The 17608-nt window shown below is 37.7% G+C and overlaps 1 protein-coding gene across 1 annotated transcript in view; it reads right to left on the bottom strand.

Moving 5' to 3' along the window:
* Positions 1–17608, bottom strand: part of RBKS (ribokinase) — a 69888-nt gene that overhangs the window by 17581 nt on the left and 34699 nt on the right. The window contains exons 6-7 of the mRNA XM_074818097.1: positions 13094–13185; positions 3191–3379 (exon numbers count right to left, since the gene is read on the bottom strand). Of these exons, the coding sequence (XP_074674198.1) occupies positions 3191–3379; positions 13094–13185 (281 nt within the window). The remainder of the gene's footprint in view (positions 1–3190; positions 3380–13093; positions 13186–17608) is intronic.

Genomic DNA, 17608 nt, shown 5'->3' with positions numbered 1-17608 from the left:
ACAGATGTTTCAGCTTTACAATACCATGTCTTGCAAAACTTCCTTCTAAACGACTATTCGTGCTCTACATGTTTTGGACTGTGTATGAAGAGCTCTGCTAACAGTCATGGGAAGCACTGCATACATTAGTAAAGCCCACATTAAGATAATTAGTGCTAAAAAAAAAATCAACAAGCCTATTTTCTCCCTTTATAGTATTGATTTAGTGTGGGTAAAAAATGCCAAATTTTCAATCTTGAAGATTCATGTTCCACCACAGAGCAGGAGATGGAGCCAGCTTTTCCCAGTGTTTTGCTAATAAACTCTTAGATTAACCATCTCAAGGGCTAGGATGAAGAGCCAGGCTCTACAGTCTATCAACTCTTAGTCTGTCTGAAGAACCTGTGAACATGAAGAATGTGGACAAGAGACAAAGAAGTCAAATTCTTAATCTTTGTGGCTCTACCTACCCAAGTATTCTCTCATCAAAAATTTTCAAAATTGCTGTGGACAATACAAATGACCAGGAGGCAGTATCGAAACTGCACTGCTGCAGTGAGGACATTTTGCAATGGTAGCAGCTATGGGAAAATTTCTACAGGGAAAGAGGCCTTTGAAGCTCATTTTGTATCATCTTATATGTATATCTTCTAAATGGCAAATTCTGGTTTAATACATACGGTTCTCATAAGGACTCTGTAACCTTTTGCAAATCCTATGATGGGTTATACACATCATTTAACTCTTTGTCTGTCAGAAACTTTACCTTCTGCAGATCCAAACAATGTCAGCATGGATACAGGCACATAACCCAGTATGATTGGATTATGGCAGCTTAAAAAATTACTGCCTGGTCCCTCAAGATGCTGAAGTCAGGGCAGTTTAAGGTAGCAACTTCTGTTTAGTATTAAATGGCATGCTAAGAGCATGGATGTGAACAGCTCTGAATACTTTGGGGATAGGTGGCTATTGCTAAGACACCTTACAGCTTGAGCTTATTCACCTCGGGAAGGATCCACTGCAGACATGCATCCGAAGAGAATAACATGTCCTGCTAGAACGATTAGTATTTATTTTAGCAATACAGATATCCAGGTTAGTTGAGGATGACATTATTTTGCTTAGTGTTTGGAAGGGTTGCTTTAAAACCACTTGCTTTCAGGCAAAGTGATAATCAGTCTAAGCACTGTAAGACTTTTATAATGGAAGGCCAACACATCTTTTTTCATTCAGTCTGCAAGAGTAAACCGAACACAGCTGTTTTACTGAAAACAACCCACTGGTATTTAAGTAGATTAACAAAATTAACTGTGAAAATCCTCTACTATGTGAAAGCCAATAACCTGTTGGCCACAAGGAGGCAGGGCAAGGATTCAGTAAACTGAAAGAATTGCTTTTATTAAAAAAAAAAAAAAAAAAACCAACACAAACCCACAACAAAAAAAGAGGAGCATTAAATTAGTTCAGTCATGAAACTCTGAACTGCTAGGCAAGATAAAAAGCACTTTTCAGCCACAGTGCGTGGTTTCAGTATTGCTGTTTTATTCCAAGAGCAGCAAATATCTTAAGATATTAAACAATAGCTGATCTGGCAGCAATTTTCTGCTTCTTTTGAAGAAGCAGATCACACATGTTTCTTCTTCATCACTTCTGTGTGATGTAGAGAAAAACTCTAACAATAAGCTTTGATAGCAATAGTGGATTTACCAACTCAAAGCAAGAAGCTGTACCACCAGGTTCACAAGGTGTTGCCCCCAAGCTAATAAATCCTGCTTCTGGGCAGCTTTGGGAGCTCTGCCTTTCACTCCCCTGGCATTTCTGATTCTGGGCTAAAAGCTGGAAGAGGCAGTTAGGTGTCTGTAGTCCCCTACCAAGTACCTTATGCGCAGTACAGTACAGTGATGCCTCCCTTAACCAGAACTTTAGGACATTCCAAAATTAGCACTAACTCAAGTTCAAACTTCTAAATGACAAAGGGGTAAAAGAGGAAAATAAAGCCAAAATATCTTTGTTTCAGAGTTCAGTTGAAAAGAATTACATTTAACGGTGAAACAAGGCCTTCTACAGTATCAGCCATCACAGTCCTAGCCTATGAGTGATCTTCTGTTCTAGACAAAGTGACTTTACTCCTAGCTCTGCCACTGCATGTTACTGAGCTAGGTAATTTCAGTCCCCCATGCCTCTGTTTCCTCATCTTTTTTAGCAGTTGCTTTCCTTCTTTGTGAAGCAGTATGAGGTCCATGGTTAAAAAACATGCTACAAGAACTAGTTATTATTAATGCAATTCAGATATGGAATGCACCAGATGGTAAAATCTCCAGGATTTTAATGAACTATTGTAACAGAACATATGTAATATGACGTTATTATAACAGGCATTTAAATGTATAGTTAGTACATACAACGTGACCTGCTCTGCTCTCAGTAACTCCACTGGAATTATTTTGGATTTATGTCAGATAATACTAGGAACACAAAATAGCCCCATATGTGCAATGTGGTAAGGTTTTCATAGCAATGCTGTCTTAACTATTGCCTGTCCTATTTTTATTTTTTTGCTGGGGTTATTGTATTAAGTGGTCTGTTAGATTACGTTTTCTGCATTTAATTCTGAGCAGGAAGTAAAAAATACCCTCATGTCAAAGACTAAAATGCCTCTGACCAAGTATCCCTTACCTATTATCATAAATAGTCATCATGAAGCAGCAAGAACTTTTGGGTTTTTTTCTCTATATTCTGTAAAAATTATGCCTTTGATGCATCTTATGCTAGACTTGATAAGCAATTCATGCTTGTGTCAGAAGAGCCAAACATTCAGTTTCAGACTGTGAGGGTAGTAGTATCTCCTTTCTCCCACAGCATTCGAGTTCTAGACAAGATGAACTGTACGACTGGGCAAAGGTGAAAAAAACAGGCCTGCAGCTCAAGCCACTGGCATCGCACATTACAGTCAGAGACAGGTACCGACTTCAGTAAAAGAGAAACATGAAGATACTATCAGTATGTATAATTCTAGCACATCTACAATACAGACTATAAAACTCAAGTGAACTGACATTTAATATATGAGAGGCTGGAAGCAAGATATCAATTTCACATCATAAATTAGCCTTTGTGCCAGTGCCCAAAGATTTGGCTGATTACTCATTGCTTTCCCTTAGTGCTTAAGCAGTCTTTTCCAAAGTAAGACAGTTAAACCACAAAAACGTACCGTAGTGTCCACAGCCCTGACCTTCCCAGCAGGAACGTGCTTTGGAATAGGTTCTTCTACTGATATCATCATGCAGCCTTCTGCTCCAAGAGTAACTATTACGAGCTTACACCCTCTTTCTAACAGCATGTGTCCCACCTTTTCAGCATCTTCAAGGTTGCCAACTGGGATGCCCGTTAAAATTTCTGCCTGGAAAATAACCCACGCAAATGAAAATCATAATGTGACAGCATTCATTTTTGGACAACAGTTGCATTTGAAAACACTATTTAATATCTTTTTAAAATGTGTATTATAGGATGATCATGAAACCACTTCCTACGCTGATATTCAGCTATATCTTGCTCCTCATTTGAAATCAGCATGTACTTCAGGCACAGCAGACTAATGGAGAGCAGCCTAGGCAGAGACGCAGGAGGCATGGGTTCTGTTCCAGCTTCTACAACTTGCCTGGCATGCAACCCTTAGTAAAATCACATTTCTCCCACGTGCCTCAGTTTCTTCATCTGTGAAATGGACACAATGACACAGTCTTGGCAAAAGTCATTTTGTAGTCTAATGTGAAAAATGTGACATGGCAGCTTGGTCACTATTGTTGAGGGATATTTATCACTAAGTGAGAAACTTTTAAAATTGTTTTTTAAATCCTCAGTGTTGAGCTAGAGGGAAAACACAAGGCAAAATATCTTCAAGGAAAAAAAATAATTGCTCAGCTCCGACAACTCTGTTTACATCAATATATATTTTCAGATAAGAATACCTAAAAGTTATCTGAAGCCCTCTTTAGGCAAAGGCCCATTGCAAGATTATTATATATTTGTGTTAAGGCCATGTCCATAGGCCTCTGTCAGGACTGAGACTTCTCTGTGTTGGCTCTGTACAAACACAGATAAACTCTTCTCCTAACAGATGGTGACCTTAAGTCAACTTCTCCCAGTTGGCTCTTAAAGTTAATCTCTTCTAGTTCCGCCCAACTAAGAGCAAAATTTCCCAAAAATCTGCAATGAAGACTTCAGAATCAAGCACCCTTTTCGCCACTTCATACATTTTCTTGATGGCATAGCATTGTCCAATGTCATGTACTTTTTCTTTTGGCAGGGAAGAGAACAAGAATGAAATAGGAAGAAAGGGAAGAGAAAATACAGTGTGTTTTATCTGCAACAGTCTAGCAGGCAGTGCTCCTGCATAGTACAGTATGCCTTCAATTGTAAGTAAACAGACATATTATATTTTGCTGTCTTTACTAAATCTTGTCCTGCTTGCCTGAGAAGAGGGAAGTCCTACTTTATCTTGCACTACAAGGTTGCTTCTGGATCCTGAAAAACGCAGTCTAAAGTATTTTCAGACAACCGCATAGCTTCACATAACTGGGCATAGCTTCCACAGTCTTAGGGCTTATTTTCAGTGGAAAACTTACTGTGGAACCTACTGACCAGCCACACTTCCTGACCTCTGCTGCATGGGCAGCTCAGCTTCTTGGGAAACAGCTGCTGAAATATTTCAAACTACCTTCCTCTGCAGTACTGAAACTTGAATTCAGCATACATACTTCTTGATATAACGGACTGTAAACTACAGTGATTAAACAACTGCTTCATAAAGAACAGGCCATGCCTGTAGTAAAGAGAGGGAGGGCAGACAGCTGGGGACAGGAACTACTACAGCCATCCCAAAGTAAACCGCCCCCAGCTGTGAGTCAGAGCCCACTGCTCGCCACTGTCATTTCCTGTGTTTCAGCCTGACCCAGGAGAGAGAAGCCACCCTTAGGCTCTGAAGGGCCAGATTATGCCAACACACTCCCTAGAGTTTATAGTATCATTAGCAGAGTACTTACTGGTTTTAATTTTCAAACTCACAGGACCAAGTTCTGCAGTCTCTACTTAGACAAATGCCCAAATGATTTCAAGCACTGTTGATCTGATCGCTACAAGGCAGAATGTGGTGTGGCAGGCCTTGGTGGGTAAATTTGTGCACTACAGGGGCAAGGTGTGGTTAACACGTACACATAATTTAAAACTACTTTTTTTAAACGCACTGATCCCAGAAAAGAACATAGTAAGCTTTAAATTAGAAGGAGGCAACAAACCTATCCAATTTTCTCTTTGGCATGTCACCATGCTGCTCAAACTTCTCCTCTTGCCGTACAAACTATTTAAGCAAATTAAACTTATTTCAGTTTTTAAAAGGTTATAGAAGAATTTTCAAATAAGAAAATTTCAAAAAGTATCTCACAAAACCTTTTGAATGTATCTTCTTGCAAGGTTTGGAAGCAGTCAATACAACAATAATGGCTTTGGAGTAACTAAGGATAGATAATAAATAGTATAGAATATACACTATTTATAATATATAGTATATTCTTTAACAAACAGAATATAATATATTCTAATATTCAAGCGTCTAAAGAGTCTATGTCTCTTCATGAATTTTAAGATCTCTGGAGCACGAACTATGCATTCCTGTATTCAGAACACCTAGCACATCATGTTACAAGAATAAAAATGGATTGACACAAATGCTTGAATGAAACAGGCTAACTGAATTTCCAATGTACTTTATGAGGGGCAGTAACTCCAACATTCTACTTATGTTGCAAAGTCTCCAGGACGAAAGTGGATTTGGTTTTGGTAGAGAAATGGTAAATCTAATTTGGGTTTATTTACCTGGTATTTACACTTCTGTAAGCTCAGGAGGAAGGTAAATGAAGTATTTAAATATAATGTTCTTCCTAATGAAACGCACATGCTGTAAGCTTAGTGCTGTACCCCTCTTTGTGCTTGCTGTGTCTCAAGTCAACAGGATTTTTTACTTGGGTAGTGAAAGAATTGTTCTGGGACTGATATGTGAAAGGTTTTGCAGAAATCTTTCTTTTCATCTATACCAATAAACATAATTATTTTGAACAGACAGTCTGTATAAAAGTAGATCTTCAACTGCTTGAAACCACTATCATCTAACTCATCTACAGCAGGATGGTAAAACTAAAAAACACTGGAACAAGCTGGAAGAACCATAAAAGCAGCAGAAGCCAGACAGATTCTGTGCCAATAATTAGAGATTGCGGTAAATGTCAACTGATGTTAAATACTGTGGTGAGTTTTTAAGTTCCTCCCTTCAGTAGAATCTTATTTAAAAAACAAACTGTGGTACAATTGAAGGAAGTAACTAATGGTTATGTAAAGAAAAAATTAAATAACAATACTGAAAGCCCGATGTGGACATTTGCCATAGTACTGTACAAAACAGCAGAAAATTAAAAATTTTATTTTTCTGCAGCTAGCCTCATAAAACTCCTCTGTTAAATGAACCTATTAAAGCAAGAGGACATTCCACAAAACTGCTGTCAGAATAAACCTATGACGGATATTATATAAATAACCTACACAGAATTTTCTTAATTTTGTTCACAAAAGTAGAAGAGAAATTTAACTGAAGCTTTTAATTTAACTGATATGGAGGTTCTTGGCCATAATCCTCACTAAGTTAACTCTCCGTGTCTCTTTAGACTGTGGAGTCTAGTCACAGTAAATTGACACAAACCAGCACTGCTACAGAAAAAAAATGGCCCAGCTTTTCCCTTCTACTCCTGTCCACATGGCCCATTCTCTTGTGCCAGCACAGCCATTTGTATGGCCAGGAAACAAATTAGATTGCAAGGCAGATCTGTGTTAAAATTAACACCACCCCCAATCCCACACCACCCTCAAAAGCCAACCCAAAACAATTAGCTTCTTTCAACAGCAGTACTAGTTTACACTGGCTAAAAGTGAGAATAAAACTATGATATGAACCTTTGCCAAGTGTTCCTAGCTGTGGTGCATCTGGGGCAGCCTATGGCTTACAAAGCCACTTTCAGGGAGACATTCTGGATCTTCTGCTTGGCATTTGCAAGACCAAATCTGCATCACGGTGTCTAGTTTTGGGATCTCTGGCACAAGTAAGATACTGACATACTACAGCATACTAGACTGGAAGGCCATCAAGACAATCAGGGGGCCAAAGACCAGGACATACAAGAGGCTGGGAGAAGTAGCCTTAAGAACACAAGGCTAAGGGGAGATCTAATTGCGGTCTACAGCAATATAATGGATGGGTATAGACAAGATGGAGCCAGACTTTTCTTGAAGGTGCACAGGGATAGGGCTAGAGACAACAGGCACAAGCTGGAACACGGTAAATTCCAGTATTAGGACAAGGTTTTTTTCACCACGAGGGTGATGAAGCAGTGGAACAGGTGCCCAGAGGTCATGCAGTCTCCATCCTCAGAAATTCAAAACTTGACTGGATAAAGCCCTGACCAATCTGACATAAACTGGCCATGCTTCACCAGGGTGTTGGACTAGAGACCTCCGGAGGTCTGCTCCCAACTTCTACGATCTTATGATCCTCAGCAAATATAAACTGGTGAAATAACAAGCCATGTTAATTCTTTGGGGAGCAGTCCATCATTTGGACTGCATTTTGTGCACCTAGCACAATAACAACTTTGCAAATGTTGCCAGGTACTGCTGGAACAGAAATAGTAATAGGGAAACTGTGCCAGTTTTAAGGCTAACCCATCTAAACCTATATATGATAATTTAAAATATTTTTAATTTTAAATATTTAAACACAGTAAGCCAGTTGGCTACAAACTTGGCTTGTACCTTAGGAGATTTCTTTGAGAATGACAGAACAAGATCATTAATTCTAACACATGTGAACAGTCCCAAAGAAGTAGTGAGACAGATTTGGTGTACAAGCAATTGCAAGATCAGGCCACAAGCCAAGCTAGTTCCAGTTGTTTCAAATTATAAAATTTTTACATATATACAGGCAGAAATACTTATCGTGCTAGAATAATTAAAACCTGATTAAAATGAATTGGCTTGAAGCTATTCCCTCCCCTCCCAAAAGTAACATCTTTCATTTTAGACTAAATATGGGAAATTTCATCGTTTCCAGCAACTGATAAAATGGGGTTTAGAACAAAGTTGGAACTAAAATATACTGTGAATTGCTGGCAACTTCTACATAATGGAGCAATAGCAGTTTTCCATTACTTAAAACAGAAAAGGCAAATTCAAGAGAAGTTCTGAAATATTTTAATTCTGAACGACCTATTTTTGTTTTGATTGCTAGAGATATCAATTATTTTTTCTTAAGCAAGACTATCCCTAGTATTAATCTCTCTATATCTAGTAAGCAGTATTTTAAATGTCCTAATTGAAGACTCCAGATATAGTTTTATAAGCTTGATATTCTCCAAATCTTGTAAAAGTCAATACTGTCTCTTGATTTTGGACATGCTAACAAGAATTTCCATTATTAATATTTCTTCCAAAAATGATCTAGCCTCTAGTAATAGACAGTAACACTTAGGAGGAAACAATAGGATAGTATCTATTTTTCCATATTATTTTTATACATCTTGCAGCTTTATTTAACAAAATTGGCAATTAACTTATATTTAGTTGTACTGCTTTTTACCATTGAAGCCCCAAAGTATTCTGTTAGCATTTAATTAAATTTTTCTTAGGCCCTTCTTATTTAGATCAAGAAGTCTGATACCCATTTTACATTAGGGAGAAAGCAGTTCCCAGTTTTGCATTAAAAATAGCTTGACAAAGTAAATCATGTGCTGTAACCATTTAAGAGTTTTCCTCCTCCTGAAGGGCTCCAGTATTCTTTGAACGGAGAAGCAGCTGTTCTTCAAAACGTTTAGGACCAAATTGAAATCGCTGATGTGCAATATATTTTGGTTGCTAACCTGCAGGGCTATGTAATTGCATGCTCTCACTAAATAAGAAAAACAACACATGAACTGTATTGACATTGTGGTTGTGCCTAGAGCCATACTGCAGCAAAGAATCACACAAATACGTGGGAAAAAAATGGTAAGTATTCCAAAGAGCTCATCTTGTACAGGGTCTTTTCAACATTTTTCATCTTTTTCAACATTTATAGATGACTGAAAAGAACAACCATTGGTTTTCGCTAAGATGACATTGGATACATTTATTTTTCATTAGAAGAATTAAGGGACTGGAGAACTAGCACATTCCTGCACAAACCTCAGGGATTAGGCTGTGCTACATCTGGGAATTAACAAACTAGTCTCAACAAGTTTGATCTTTCTGGGAAAAGATAAAACTGAACTACAGGCTAAGCAAAGAAAGAACTGATAACCTTGCAAGATTTGTTCTGCGTTTTTTTTGTTCATGAACCACATAAAAAGAAAGTAATGTCAGACATAAAAAAAATTTATTATTGCAACAAGCAAGAGTGAAAAGAACAGCTTGTGAAGAGCCTTCTAGACAAACTAATGGTAGATAATTCACTGATAGTATAATTTCGTTTGCTTCTCTCTAGCACATAAATCCATAAGAACAAGCTGTGCTGTTATACTAGAGACTGCATGTGATTTCATTAAATCCTAATGCATTTAATGAAGGATGGAGTATAAAGTGTGATGTTGTATTTGATACTCGCATGTTTGGGACCCAACATCCCATGGCTGTCTGAAACTATAGCTGACATTTTAAAACTTTTATTCTGTGAAAAAGGCATTGCAGATCAAAACTCCTGACTTTCATGGCAGTAAATAACAGAAACTTCTGTCTAAGTAATAATTCAGCTAATCACAAGAACTACCCCCTTTTCTCATCTGTAACAAAACAAACACTCCACATAGTGTATGAGATGTCCTAAGCTAAATGGCTAGTGTTCAGTTCTACAGCTAACATAATCTTCTGTTACAAACATATCATTCACATAATATCCACAAACCACAGGATTTTATCATTTAAAGGTATTTCTTGGTGAGCAAGAGAGATAAGGACATTTTGGTAAAACTGTGTGATAAATACTTGCAAGTTTAAACGACTAAGAAAGCCAAACCAAGCAATAAAAAAAAAAAAAAATCAGTGTAAATTTAATCTTGTCTTAGCATATATGACTGTGTTAAAAACAATGTTTTAGAAGCAGTTGAAGTGGATAGCTCTAAAGAGTTCATCTTTAAACCCAAGACAATTTATTGACTATCTAAAAGACTTAGTAAAGTAGAATACACTATTTTTTTTCTAGTAGTACCTAAAAATCCCAAATAAAAAGGGGTAAGGCTGGAAAACAAATAGGATTTTGGCTTAAAGGAAGTTATTTGAGACTTAGAAAAACCAAGTAGGAGGGACAACAGAGCTGGAACGGAACATCTCAGGAAGGCAGTTATAAGCAGCACATCCAATAAATTTGGCCACAGAGAATAATAATTTAAAAAATCCATAAAATAAGAATGGTCATAGTGGATCAGAGCAAAGATCCATCTTATTCAATTGCTCTTTTCTGACTGTGACTGCTAGTAGATACTAAGAGAAATAAATAAAAAAATTTATAAAAAGATCTTTTCCCAGTATATATTCTGGATCATCAAAGTCTTAGGTACTTCCTGATTTAAGAAGATGAAGGAAATGCAGATGTAGTTGGTTGAATGGATTAAGTTTAAAAAATTAGGATTATCTTTAAGATTTGTAGAATTAACTTATTTAAGTGCCATACAGAGATGTGACTGGTAACCTTTATTTGGGTATGTAAACATTTATCTCTCTATCAAACTTCTCAAGTGCATACATTACAGTGATCTGAAATTAAAGAAAGTCATGAAAGAAAACAGAAAACAGATGGCATATGAATATATAACAATTACTAAAAAAACAACTTTCAAACTTGTGACATAAGAAAAACAAATGCTTCATTTTTCCTCTTTTCTCAGCAAAAACAAAGGAACAATGGCAATAGTTCATCCCTGAAAATCAATTCAATTACAAATCAGACATACAGAGAGGATGAAATCAAACACAATTGATTATTACAGTTGTGCTATGTAATTGATTTCATTGCAAAGTATGAAAAGGTTATTGTTAAAAGCAAAGGTATTTATGTGCCATTCTTGTTCTCAGAATACGCTGTAGGAGTTCCACACTTGGATCTGTGGTCCCATGATATGGCTGGCAGGAACTTCCATAGGTCTACCATTTCCATAAATTCAGAAGAGATAAACCTCCTCAACAGTAGAGAGCGTATTTCTGTGCCTGACTGTGCATACAGTGATCCCAGCTATCTTCAAATGGTAATTACTTTTTAAAAGAAAATAGCAGAAAAGAATGCAAACTGTAACCCCGGCTCTGCAGGAAAGGTAGATGAGTGAGCAGGGATCTATTATAATTATACACCTGTATTTCTTGTTCTCCAAATAGAAGTAATTTTCTTTTCTCCATGTGGTGGTAATAATAATTCACCCTGGCTCCAGCAAGCTAAACTTCTCAAAGAATGTCTCTTTCAAGACTGTCCTCTAGCAATGAAGTATAACAAAGGCAAAACTTTAACATGTGTGTTGCAAAGAGCAATGAGAGAAAAGTCAGGAATAGACAAGTAATGAAAAACAAAGTTTTGTTTCTAACATATGGGGGATAAGTTTTTGCAGGGGAAAAAAAAAGTAACTAGTGACATTATGAAAACAGCAAACAACAAATGACATTTACTAAATTGGTGGGAAAGTATGGGTGTTCTCAGCCCAAAATGTGTGCCGTTGCACTGTTTAGCCAATCCAGGGGCATAGTCCAGGCATAAGTGCTTTCTGAAAGCATGAAGAAAACACCATATGGGTGTCCTGCAAGTCCCCTGAACAAGAATAAATACTTTGCCTTAGCATTCTCTTCATCACATATAATTGAGTTCTGGTAGCTGTTAGACAGTGTCTGAGCCACAAATGATATCACTGCCAAGACACTGGAACCTTTGCCTTCCAGAGACCTGAGGAGCCGTGGCATCTTCTGAATGCTCTAGAGTATCTGAACTTGGCAGATACATACCGAAACATCCCAGAATAAAATTCAGATATCCATTTGGGTTACTTAGACTGACCCTTAAATGCTAGAAGACTCATGAACTGAGAACTTCTGATATGGTTTGTGATGAGTTTTAATGGAAATTTCAAAAGAGGATAATTGAGTCTTAAAGGTAATTGAATCTTGAAGATCTTACTCTGACAGACATTGTCACCAGACAAAAAATCCTCTAAGTAAGTAGGGCCATGCTTTTCTCTTAGCTCTTCCCCCTCCTCTCCCCCCAAAGGTATCATGTTCATTGCAGAAATCATGTTTGTTGGAGGTAACTTTAACTATGACCAAGGCATGGCTTCTGTCCACTAGGTTGCTTCTCCCACATTCTTGTTTATATAAAGAGAGGGTGAGGGGAAGGAACACAGCATGCATAATGCTAATAAATAGGAAATTTAAACGAAGGCCTTATGAGATGAGCTTAATTTGTCTCTTGTGACAAAAATAATTTCCTTTGGGAGAAATAATACACTTGAATTAGACAAGAGAGGGAAAGGAGGGGAAAAAAAGGGGGGAAAACATACAGTTGAAGGGTTAGAGAAACAGATTCACTGAAAACAGATCTGACAGGAAGAGGCACATGAAGCTACTATTTACCATCAAGTGCAGCATGCGTGCATCACCTCCTGGCAAGCGAGTTTAAAACTGTCAGAACACTATGGCTAGCGCATTCCTGCTAATCATATCAAGGGACCACAGAACAAGGACAAGGATCTATTTTAATATTTACCACTCAGTGATAACATTTCAAAAGTGTCCTTTTATGGATTTGTTTTACTCATCTACTTGTAAGGAAGGCTGGACACGACTTTCCTGCTGCAAACAATTAATTTCATTTTGAGTGCAGTCTAAAGGTACTCTAGAGTACTCCTCTTTTTAGGTCAGGGATCAAACTTGCCACCTCCAAAAGTCCTGTGTAAGAGGAGCATGCCTCAGTTTTCCTGCTCCCTATGCTGCATTTCTGAGAACAGAACCCTTCTGAAATTTTACTGCTTAAGACTCCTTCTTTAACATGATATTTCACCATTACCTCAGTTTCATTGCAGCAGAAGATATCAGAATGGGTATAAAATTGTGGATCTAGGTCAGGAAGGGCTGGAGCTGGATTAAATAAAGTCTTAACTGAAAAAAAGAAAAAAAAAAAGAAAAGTCTAAATCTCTAATGTTTTAGATTCATAAACCATCATGTGAAGCACCATTGTGGTGAATTCACAGCCCCAAATATTTATTATTAACACACAAATGGCTCCCAGTTTCTGTGTTCTCATTTTATAGAACTGCTAAATGTTTTATTTATTATAGTAAAGTTCCCTTCTAATTCATGTGCAGGCACCTGTCATGATGAGAACATGACAGAAAAGTAACAGAAAAAATAACCAAGAAATTATAAGTAAAAAAAAAAGGGGGGGAAAGCCTTAGACACTAATTTGTTTAACTGATGATGCTTCTTCCAGGATTTTAATAAGTTTTACAAGAACTGGTTTAGTTCTAGAATTTTTTCAGTGTTGTTATCTGCGTTCTGTACATGAAGAAACAGGGGTATGGACTAATGAAGGGCATGTCCAGACAAGGAGTTAAACATGCTTCTGAATGTGTTACCTAACTTGTTCAAACTGCCACATTATAAAACTGTAGTGTAGACAAGGCACTGTATATTTTTAATACGCTATCTGGCAGAGCTAGACTTAAACTTAACACGTGGTAGAATATGTTAGTTAACCTAACTTTAAACTGTAGCCTAAGGCCCCATGTAACAGCAGAAAAGGTTTGTCATGAGGACAGTATAAGTGACTTACTCACTGTTAACACAGGAAGTCTGCAGACTTGGTTTCTCACTTTGCCAATTTTATGATTAATACTTTTGTGTCTTAACCACAAGGCCATCATTTTTATATAAAGCACACTCTCTTACTTCAGAAATATTCCCTATAGTAAGTGATCAAATCTTCCAACTCAGATGCCTAAATTTTCAGTCCTAAACACATATTTAGACCCTAAACTACAGTGCATAATATTCAGACACCCTGAACGCTTCTGAGTCCCAGTTAATGCCCTAAAAGAGAAAGATGCACAGACTTCTGAAATCTGAGTACCAAGAAGCTTAGAAGATGACCTTTTTGATTAACACTCTGAAAGTTTCAGCCTTTGACTGTACAACTTTATCATGCCTCTCTACCTGCCTCATTAAAAAGAGTATTAAAGTGACAAAGACATTTACTCAGAAGTTAGAAAATGCCAGGATTAGGATTTCCAATGAAATCTTAATTTGGCTCCCTTATATTATTACAATACAGTATGTATTATAATAAACTCTTTAATTATACGATCAAATACCACTGAAAAACAGCATGTGATCACATAATTAAAGACTGCAACATAATACATATGCAGAAAGGAGACAAATTAAGGTTTCACAGGCAACCTTAACTCTTACATTTCCTATTTTCTGAATTGCAACTGTAATAATTTTTTTTTTTTAAACACAAATCTTCAAGGTATACTTTTCTAGGCAACAAACAAACAAACAAACAGCACATATTAGAAAACAAACTGTCATGTGGTATCGTACCGACATATACATGGGTCAGAAGCAGCACTGGAAGTGCTCCAACTTGGGTTTTAAATAATACAGACTCATCATGAACAGGGTGTAATACATTACTATTAGTTTGCTCCCATATTTAATATCTGGGGGGGAAATAGAGGAACCCTAAAATTCTCTTTCAGGCTGTGAAGAGCACGGCTGTGAACAGGGTAATCTGTTCGGTCTCTCTGAGGAACACCAAATTATTTTCTGCCCAAATTCTTTCTCTCCCTTTGCCAAGATCCATTCTCCTCACCTAGTTTCCATTCTTCATGCCTCCCTGCATAGGCACTATGCAATAGTAACCTTTTCCACTCAAATTTCATCACATTGTATCTCTTTTCGCTCCCTCTCCTATGCTTTCTTTTTCCCACTTCCAGTACCCACAGCCTACTCCCTGACTCTACCTCCATATTCCAATCTCTATTCAACAGATGCTATTCTCTGTTCCAATTTTGCTCCCCTTTTTGTTTCTCTCTTCATTCTTCCTCTGCCACCCCCAAAATCAAGCAAATCCCTCCTACGCTTCTCTTGTCTGAAATGTACTCTCCCTCCCCAGCACTCCCGTCCAGCTTTGTCTCTTCTGTATTCAAATCAAGCAAGCTCCAGCTCTGCACTTCCTGGGCCCACAAGAGATCTTTAACAGTATAAAAGAAGTTGCCTAAAACCAGACTCAGGAATTACACTGGAAGTCATGCTGCCCACATGGACAACTGCCTACGTGGACAGACTCTCAGGGGAAGCTAGCTGTGAAGCTCTAACAATTTTCCCAAGTCTATGTGAAAGGTAGTTATTTTCTAAAGGCAGATAATACAGTAAAAATCAGGCAGATTTCCATACTGTTGCAAAGGCTTATCTTTAAAAGGAAGCTCCCTTCCTATCAAGTCTTAAGTAAATTTTAAGGTAGCCAGTATTCCTAATTTAAAAGGGGGTAGGGTGGGAGGCATTTTCCATTGCCTGGTTTCTGCAGCCACTATGCTTTGGCAGAAATTACAGAGTTTAACCACAGACAAACAGCTGATTTGAAAAACTGCAGCCCAAGATTAAAAAGTCAAAGCACCTGAAAAATAGATCCTTTACTTGCAAGTGACATGGAACCTTAATAACTGACGCTTTCTTCACTACAGTATTAACAGGCTGGACATTATCAGTCATCTTTTATGGAGTCTGTCATTACAGAAGCCCAAAAACTGCTTTACAGCCTTTGACATACAATAACATTTTGCCCACCAATGAAGTGGTCCCCCTCTTGGAAGCAGCAGCAGCTTCCCAGCATGTGGCCATTAAAAACCTAGAATTTCCCAGTCAGATTTCCACTACAATTTATACTCACTTCATAAAACTATTCACAACCCTCCCTCCTTTCCTACGCTGCCTTCCTTCCTTCTCCCCAAGATTGTCACAAGATCTTTAACAATCAGTGCCACAAGCAGAGGATGTCAGAACATGAGATGTCCCTCTCTAGCCTACAGATCCAGGTGATGTTCACTGAACAGAAGCAAAGGGTTCTTGTCTGTGTGTCCACATTCTTTCTCCATCTTATTGTTTCTTTATTTCAGTAAGGATGAAGAAAAACAAGCAAAAAACCCCTTGAAACAGAGGTTTGAGGCATCTGGGTATGCATCTGGTTTAAACAAAAATAGTCTAGTGCACATCCTAACATGCAGTACTGCATTATACATGAGGGTATTGCAGGCTAAAAGAAGGGAAATTGCATTAACAATTTACAGTTGGCTAAGGATAGATTTTTACAGTGCTACAAACTCAGCTGTTTACTTAGATCTGACTGCACATGACATTTGAACATGTGTAGCCTATTGCTTTAAAGCAGAAGCAACCAAAGCCTTCCTGATAGGAGCTGCACAATGATTCCAGACTGACAGCGCAGAACTATAGCAGGCCCACAGTTAACTACTATCTCTTCTTGATATATTGTGCTGTCTACAGTTGCTAAATGCTGGCATGCCTGTTCCATGTATCAGGTTTGGATTTTCTTAAACTGCCTTTAAAAAAATACTATCTTTTCTTCTATCACAGCCTGGCATCTTGCCATATAAGGGTGACAAAAGTGTGAAGCATCTTACCAAAACTATGCAGAGTTAGAAGTAGGCAAAATAAATCATGGATATTGATTCATGACTCAACTATAGTCCATTAACCACTAGATTAAGAATGCTTTTATCCATTTTCATAAAGCATAATGAAAATACATAGCAGGCTCTGTTCCCCCCTCATATATTTAAGCATTCCAGGTGCTACTCAGTTTTCTGAGGTTTTTAATTTTATTTAGATTTGCATGAACCCAGTTTTGACATTTCAAACAGAAGTGAAAATAATTTTTCCCCATGCACAGTTCTGTTTACAGTTTATAACTATTACCACCATAGTTTCAGAGCCACTCTCTCCCAGCCCTGCATCTAACATAGCTGCTTAAATCAGCACAAAATACACGATCATGATGTATAAATTAGTTCAGCCACATCTGACATCTTCACTAGTGCGTGAACGCTAGTGATCACAACAGGTGCACGACAGAACTCAGTGCAGAAGGAGGACTGAAGAATCAACAATCCTGACATGCTGTGATCTACTGGAGCAAGCCTAGGCCCAGCTGCAAGGAACCAGTTAGTTCTGATCCTAGTTTCATCCCTGACCTGCTGTGTGTTTGACCATATTATGAGCTGTCCCTTCCCAGTCTTATCTTCTGGATAGACAAGAACATATTTTTAATCTCATATAGATGCCTCACTTGCATAATTATTTATTTAGTGTTCAAATACAGCGGTAATTGTGCTTGAGTAACTGAAAGCATTACAGGCACTTGAACAACAAATCCTCATGTTGGTAGCGAAACCCCACCCTGTTCAAGCAAAATGTCACCTTTTATCTACGTATATGCTACACTGGCCTACATTTAAAAGTACAGCACAGTAACAATTTACTAATAATTTCACAGACCAT

Source organism: Strix aluco, chromosome 3 (genome assembly GCF_031877795.1).
Source record: "Strix aluco isolate bStrAlu1 chromosome 3, bStrAlu1.hap1, whole genome shotgun sequence".
NCBI classification, from domain to species: Eukaryota; Metazoa; Chordata; class Aves; order Strigiformes; family Strigidae; genus Strix; species Strix aluco.
Note: the sequence above shows the minus strand (reverse complement) of the source record. Positions and strands in the feature narration are given on the sequence as shown.